The 8,739-nt window shown below is 37.2% G+C and overlaps 1 protein-coding gene across 1 annotated transcript in view; it reads right to left on the bottom strand.

The window, feature by feature from the left end:
• Positions 1-8,739, bottom strand: part of LOC107751640 (RNA binding protein fox-1 homolog 3-like) — an 80,690-nt gene that overhangs the window by 9,650 nt on the left and 62,301 nt on the right. Inside the window, exons 8-9 of the mRNA XM_016567380.1 lie at positions 1,831-1,963; positions 1,506-1,545 (exon numbers count right to left, since the gene is read on the bottom strand). Of these exons, the coding sequence (XP_016422866.1) occupies positions 1,506-1,545; positions 1,831-1,963 (173 nt within the window). The remainder of the gene's footprint in view (positions 1-1,505; positions 1,546-1,830; positions 1,964-8,739) is intronic.

Consider the following 8,739-nt stretch of genomic DNA (forward strand, 5'->3'; position numbering starts at 1 on the left):
TTCCTGTGAGGGGTAGGTTTAGGGGTAGGGTTGGTGTAGGGCAATAGCACGTACAGTTTGTACAGTATAAAAACCATTACGCCTATGGGATGTCCCCACTTTTCACAAAAACAAACCTGTGTGTGTGTGTGTGAGAAGAGCAGTGCTGGTGGGAAGATGAATCCATTCAGCTTATCAGTGACTCACTGCAGACCAACCACAAAACACTTACTACTGAGGGTCCACAGCCACCAATGAACAAACCACTCCAACACACACACACACACACACACACACACACACACACACACTCGTGTCGCTTCTTCAATGTTCGGTCATCTTTTTCACTTGTTTTTATAATCCAGATGAAGCTTAATTTTTTTTACCCGTTTATTGGCCACAAAGGGTATATTTTTCAAAAATTTTCCTTCATTTTTACCCATTTTATTGCCACCAAATGTAACTTTTTCACAGTTTCTTCTTATTTTTACCAATTTTACTGGCTAGTAAATGTAATTTATTTTATCATTAATTTCTTATTTTTACCAATTTTACTGCCCACCAAATATATTTTTTTCCACTGTTTTTGTTCTTATTTTTAACAGTTTTATTGGCCGCCAAATTAAATTTTTCAAAATTTTTTTTCTTATTTTTACCATTTTATTGCCCACCAAATGTAACTATTTCACAGTTGTTTCTTCTTTTTTACCAATTTTATTGGCAAGCAAATGTAATTTATTTTATATATTTTTTTTCTTATTTTTACCCATTTTATCAACATTGGCCATTGGCCACCAAACTAATTTTTATCCACCTTTATTTTTATTATTATTTCCCCCTCTTTTCTGGACAGCAAATATATGTTTCACTTGTTTTTCTTATTTTTTTATCAATTTTACTGTGCACCAAATGTATTATTTTCCCACTTTTTTTCTGATGTTTACCCATTTCATTGGTCACCAGAAGTATTTTTTTTCACTCTCTTTTTCATTCAGTTCACCGCCTCACCTCTTTTTTTCCACAAACACGGACAGCAGAAAAGGCACATGCAAATAAACAACACTAACCTGGAGTGCAATTCGTTCTCTGTGAACGCTCTCCTCAGTATTTTACCAGCATACTGCTGTTTAAACAAGTCAAGTTTTCAATTTCCATTCCTTTTTAACTGTTAAAATGTCAGGCCTGTAGCATTGCACTAGCAACACCAGGGTCATGGGTTCGATTCCCAGTGAATGCATGACCTGATGAAACGTATACCTTGAATGCAATGCAATTCGCTTTGGATAAACGCATCTGCCAAACGCATGAGTGGTTTGAAAGCATGATTTTGTGAGTGCATACTGAAGTTCGAGGACATGGAGAGCGCTTTGCTCCTTTGGCAAACTCTGAGTTTGTGGTGACTGAAGGGAATCTAGAATTGAGTTGTCAGGTTTCTTGGCACAAGCGAGGCATCGCTTAATCGACGCCAGAGATCCTGGATTGGAATTACACTCCGCTCTCATCCCACAAGAAACAAAGTTACTCACGTAGATCTCTGCGCCGTAGAATCCGTCCTGATACAACACCCTGTGAGACAGAGAAGAGACAATGAGAGCTTCTGATTATCACAGATATGAGCATGAAAACCGCTGCAGAATAAAGTCATGTGACCGAGAAATAAATGACTTTGGTGCAGAGAGATGCACCTGAAAAACGCTGCACTGGAGCAGGAAAACATCACATCCAAATACTGCTGTCAATCGATTACAATTTAATTGCATTAATTATGTAGCATTTAATTGCTATTGCACAGATCAGTATTTGCTCATAAAGCCTGAGCTGCAGATGATAGTGTTTACGGGTGAGACTCACGTGCCGTAGGCCGGGATGGGCGGAGGAGGAGGAGCCGTACGGAAGGTGCTGTAAACGGCACGACCTCTGCCTCGTAAATGAGCGCCTCTGTACGCCACCGTGGTTCCTGCCGTGGGATACGGGAAGCCCGTCACTGCAAACACACAGACACACCGAACATCAGCAACTCCTGCTGGATGCCATTTATAAGGACGCATGGCACTGTAGATGAGGTGCACGCGTGTCTACGACACAACGGAATGAATAAAGACAATCTGAGTGCTGTTTGCATGTGCAAAACTCATTGTCATGTTGCTAGGATATTCTGTTTGGTTGCCAGGTGTTTTTTTCCTGTCTTGTGCCCTCAGGTCTCTATTTGGTCTCTAAATATGGCTTGTGTCCCCATTTAAAAAAAAATTTTTTGGCTTGTGTTTACCCATTTTATTGGCAATCCAAAACATTTTCTCATTCTTACCCATTTTATTGACCAGCAAAATGCAATTTTTCCAATTTTATTGGCCACCCAAAGAATATTTTATTTTCACAACTCTTATTTTTATCCATTTTATTTGCCCAAAAAGTAATTTTCCATTTTTCCCCTTATTTTTCAAAAAATTTTTTTTGGCTTGTGTTTACCCATTTTATTGGCAATCCAAAACATTTTCTCATTCTTACCCATTTTATTGACCAGCAAAATGCAATTTTTCCAATTTTATTGGCCACCCAAAGAATATTTTATTTTCACAACTCTTATTTTTATCCATTTTATTTGCCCAAAAAGTAATTTTCCATTTTTTCCCTTATTTTTCACCATTTTATTGGCCACCTAAAGGATTTTTTAAACATTTGTACTTATTTTTATCTCTTTTTTAATTGGCTAGCAAATGTATTTTGATTACCATTCTTGTCTTATTTTTATCCATTTTATTGGCCAACAAAAGTAGTTTTTTCCACCATGTTTTTTCTTATTTTTACCCATTGTATTGGGCAATGAAAGTATTTTTTTCTGCTGTTTTTCCTAGTTTTTTTCCCCATTTTATTTCGCACTTTTTTTTTTTTTTTTTTTTTCTTTTATAATTGTATCTGCTTAAAGGAGTAGTTCACTTCCAGAATAAAAATTTCCTAGTAATTTACTCACCCCCATGTCATCCAAGATGTTCAAATCTTTATATCTTCAGACGCAAAGAAATGAAGGTTTTTGAGGAAAACATTCCAGGATTTTTCTCTATATTATGGACTTCAATGGGAACCAACGGGCTGAAGGTCCAAACTGCAGTTTCAGTGCAGCTTCAAAGAGCTCGACTCGATCCCAGCCGAGGAATAAGAGTCTGATCTATTCAGGAAGTGAACTACTCCTTTAACTAACCACAGGGTTTGACCTCTCTCTGTTAGTTTGCTGCACCATTGATACGTTTACTAGATGACATAACGATGGTTTCATTCTTCATAAATCTTTATCGAGATTTATCAATCACACAACAAAAGGAGAAAACTGAATTTGGGCCCCATCGTACATTATTATTATTATTTTTTTGTATCTGTCCCACAAGAGTGTAAAAAATCTATAACAAATAATTATTATATAATTTGATGTAATATTTTCTAAAACAAGGCAATAATCAGTTGTTGAAAATACATATTGTTGGACTCCCTGTATACGCTGCTGCTGTACAGGCACCCATGTTGTTTGATATATGTAAATGAAGCTGATAATGAGCAGGCGATAGGCTACACTGCCTCAATAAAAACACATTCATCAAACCAGCCGACATGCTGTGGCACAAAACACCAGGGGAAAAAAACCCTCAGAAAAGCAGAAACAGAGAGAAAGAAGTAAAAATACATGCAGTCAGTGAGACAGTCAGTTCGGTTCTGAAGGACTCGTAAGCAGCCGCTCAGCCGTTTGATGGCGTTTAATGCCTGCTGTTGTGAGGAGTTGGAGTGAGTAATCCACACGCGGAGGAACAGACACAGATTAATCAAATCAACGCCAAGTGCTTCATTATCTCCTTAACACGCCGAGAAACAACGAGAGAGCTCATTAAGACACTTCAGACCAGATCAGACCGGACTTACAGGGACTATATGAGAGCTTAAAGAAAGAGATCTGTCATCACTTACTCATGCTTTTGATTTGCTTTTAGGAGCTTAAAAGCGTGTTTTCGTTACTTTTAAAAATTATATAATATTTAATATTAATATTATTAATTTTAGTAATATTTATAATAACTAAACTATTCATATAATAGAAATAGTATAATTATTTTATTTATTTATATAATCTATAACTACAATTTATATTATAATACTATATATTTATTTTCTATATAATTATATTACTTTTTTATTTTTGATATATTTAAATTACTAAATTCATATATTTAAAATAATTATACAATTGATAGAATACACTAGTATACAAATTGTATGATTATTGTTTTTTTATATAATTACAAATCTGCAATTACAATTTGATATATACCTTTAAACATTAATATGTATAAACGTATTATTAACTCTATATTATGTAATTATTTGTACTAATGTTTTTTTTATATTTGATTACTAATATAATATATTTAAAATAATTTACAATTGATATACGGTATAAAGTGTATAATTATTGTTTTATTTATATAATTGGATATATATAATTACAATTTATGTGTATAATATTTATGTAATTATAATTTTTTATTCTAATGATTTTTTTATAATTGATATATTTAAATTACTAATATATGTAAAATAATTACACAATTTACTTAATTTACACAATTTACTACTATATACATTATATAATTGTTACTTATTTATATAATTACATATCTTTATAATTTATGTTACTTACACAGTTATATAAATAAATACAATAATATATGTTATTGTTTTGAGAAAATTTCTAGCATCATTTGTTTGCAGATGCCACTTGGTTTGAAATTTGTTGTATCCAATGCGATGAAATTCACACATTTTTAAGTGTGACTTAAGTGTCAAAAGGTGGCCATATAGTTAATAAATAGTTAAATAAATACATACATTTTGTTTGTTGAATATAAAGATGAATAAATCATGACAGAATTGATGGTGAAATTCTTCCTTTGAAAGATATCCCGATATAAGAACCTCCTGAAGCCATTCTCAACGTATAAGTGTGTGTAAAAGTCCTTTAATAAGAGTCACGTTGGGTGTTATCACTATGAGTTCTTCATTCATCAAAGTCATCTGGGAAGATCTGCAGCATCTACGTTTCCATCAGCCGAGCCAAACACAGAGAGCGATCGCGGCAGTGATACTCTCTGAGCTCATTACCTCACACTCATCACTAGAGGCTCATGGGAAGGTTTGGGTTGCAAGCAACAAAGAAGAATGAAGAATCTGGCGCCACGACGACTTCCATCAGCGCACATACACCTTACCATACTCTCAAACACACACAAAGCTCAATAAAACACACCTGCATGTGACCTCACAACACACACTAACACAGACACACGTGAAGACACTTCTCGGACGGATGAACGAACGAGACATGAGTGTGAATAAATGATGACACACTTTCCTTTTGGGTGATGGTCTGATTTCTAAGTGAGAGGAGAAACACTTTCCTGAGCATGTTAGCGGCTGCAGGCTAAAGTCTGTGGTGCTGAGCGCACGCCGACAGCCAACTGCTGAACATATGCTGACATTTAGTCCTGATAAAGTGCATCTCAGCATACAGTCTATGGCAGCAGACAAGGGAACACACACCTCTGAGAGGAGCCGTGAGATTTAAAGGGTTGAGTGTGATGGCAGAGATCTGAGACGGACTGTGAACTTCCTCCAGATGAAACAGTCTTGGTATAACAGACGGCAGTAAAGGCAGAGAAACCCCCCGTGTGTGTGTGTGTGTGTGTCACTGCTCGATTACACCGTCAGCATCGCTCACTCCAGAGCTCTCGATCTGTTAGCCGACTGAAAGCTAATCTGAGACACTCGCAAAATCCATCCATAGGACAGAGACTCACAATGTATATGGAGAAATTGGACACTTCTCTCCTCTCACACACACACATAGCAGCACTGCACATCACTTTATACTCTTATACGCTGCACATCACTTTATAACTAAATAAATAATTATGATTTATTTAAATCTATCCATCCGATGTTATCTGGATCTGTTGGTAAGCCTGTATGTTCTGGTGAATTAATTAACTCTGTGTCTGTGTGTTAGCGTATGGTTCTGCTGAGCTCTAATGTCATTTAATTTTCCTTATGAAAGACTTTTACAGTCATCGAGACTTGAGGGCAAATCAGAATGAACTCAAAACAGAGTGCGCGAAACGAACTAAAGCCAATTACTCTGCACTGAATTCTTCATTTGTGCCACTGAAGAGTTTTAAAAGAAATGTGATCCGTGACTGCTAATCAAATGGAGCCCAGAGCTAACTAGCAGCGCTAATGATACGACCACCATCTGACTGCCATAAATTACAGCAGCGGTTACGCTGTGTTCAATAGCCTGTGCGTTTATTAGGAATGGAAACCAACGTGGCGTCTAGTTTCGCTAATACCACGCTAGCATGAGTCGTTTTATTGGTGCTGCTGGATTGGCGGTTGAGGAGTGCTAACGCAGCGCTCTCGGCTTCTTGTCCATAAAGTGGGAAATCACTGACATCAGCACTGTGCCTCTGAGCAAGACATTTAACCCCGGATCGGTCCGGATGGGACAGAGTCCCTAATACATCTGCAGTGAGCCCGTCTGAGTCAATAGCAGCAGATACATGACAAACATCACTAATACTACTGACCAGACATCTGCACTAGTGATTGTGTGTGTCGTCCTGCGGCATTTGAATGATGTCTATCTAACTATCTATTACCCTAGCAACACCCTAGCAACCAGTCAGAACACTTTAACAACTGAATAGCAATGTCATGACAACCATTTATCTATCTATCATCTATCCATCCATTTGTCTATCCATTTATTATACTAGCAACCAGTCAGAACACCCTAGCAACCAGTCAGAGCACAGTAGCAAGACCCTAGCAACTGCATAGCAATGCCATGACAACCATTTATCTATTTATCTAACATCCATCCATTCATTCATCTATCTATCATCCTAGCAACCAGTCAGAGCACCCTAGCAACCACCCAAAACAATTAGCTATTGCATAGCAACGCCATGACAACAATTGATCTATCTACATCCATCTATCTGTCCATACATCATCCCAGCAACCAGTCCAAACAACCTAGCAACCAGTCAAAACACTTTAGCAACCGTCCATCTATCTGTCCCTTCACCCACCCATCACCCTAGACAACACAAACACAGTATTAACATTCAGGCCTCTGTTTGCACATCTCACTGAGAGAAGATGCGGGAAAGCTTCTTTCTCACCTATACATTGTTCATTCTCCCTGACTTCCTTCCCCTCACCCATCCTTCCCCTCGCTCAGAATGGTCAGTAGCAAAATATAATGTTCTTCATGAATGCAAGTGATATTCACAGTCATGTTTGGTATCATTTGAAATGTCTCAGTGCGGCTGGTACAATGGTCTCAATCTTACAAGAAGGAGACTAAAAGGTAATAACGACCCTAAGAGTTTAGAGATTTTTTTCTCACTGTAGAGGGTGTGCCCTTTCCCAGTATCAATTATGCAAATCACCATCAGCCCCCAAAAGCTGTAAGCTCTCCATGTCTAGGACTTGATCAATGCAAATTCCAATAGTTAGTTCTTGTAGTTTGTAGTTGTAGTTGAGTAGTTTGTCTTGGTCTGAGTATTTAAGGACATTTTGCAAGAAGATCAGGGCACTTCTGTAGTCAGATGAGCCCGCAGTGTGGAGTGTGTCCATACACTCAATACTACGTATTTTTCTGAAATCAGGTACTCTTAGATTTATTTTTGAGTATTTGATGTATTGATTTGATTTGATATCTGTGAATTGACTCTGCAATTGGTATAATACATATTTGCCTGACTGATAATAATTTGTTACATTTGACTTTATTCTGACTTACTCTGAGATTATTGCCTCTAGTAGATTACGTTAAAGGTGGGGTAAGCGATTTCTGGTAGCCAATGTTGACATTTGAAATCACCAAAACAAACACGCCCCTACCCCAAAAGGGTCTCGCCCCTATTTTGATAGCTCCGCCCCACATATACGTTCGCAACCCAGGCAACGATTAGTTCTGTGAAACAAAGCAAAACCAATGTTACACCGTATCTACACCGGACGCGAGTGGTGCAGCGCAACCAAATACTATAGAACTCATTATTCGGTCCGAATCAGTTTTCTAAAGCGTTTTTGAAAAATCGCTTACCCCACCTTTAAGTCCATAACACCACAAATCTACGCTCAGGTTAGTAATGGACTAAAATGATGTTTTAGAGCTCCGACTAACACATTGGCATTAGTTATGTATACTTAGACTGTAGAGGCTAATAATGGGTTTTCCGTTTATAGCTGATCTGAATAGGGTGAGCCTCAACCCCTGATTATAGTAATATTATTGTAACTAAGTGTACGTGGGAAACTATGGCATGGTTATATTACCATTAGAGGAAGTTAAGTTGGTCAGCTGGGTCCTATAGTAATGGTCATGATCTCTGGTTAGATATAGTCTTACCTTAATTAAGTGTGATCCGATTTATGGGGACTAAATAATATGTTCTAGAATGAGCAAAGTAGGTACACGTCTTCTATAATATTAGTCAATCGCCTCTGTCTAATGACCAAGACTGATGAGTTTGTGAGTATGAGATCAGTATACCCGGCCGGTGAGAGACTCGAAGTGTTATAGGAATCCGAAAGAATGAGTACAATAAGATTAAAGAGTTAAATGGACAGATAGATTATCCTATGAATGATCAATACTCATTGGCATTCTAACCTAAATTCAAGGTCATAATAAAATGGAGTCAGATTAGA

The sequence above is a fragment of the Sinocyclocheilus rhinocerous genome, unplaced genomic scaffold (assembly GCF_001515625.1).
Source record: "Sinocyclocheilus rhinocerous isolate Xijiao unplaced genomic scaffold, SAMN03320098_v1.1 scaffold1553, whole genome shotgun sequence".
Lineage (NCBI taxonomy): Eukaryota > Metazoa > Chordata > Actinopteri > Cypriniformes > Cyprinidae > Sinocyclocheilus > Sinocyclocheilus rhinocerous.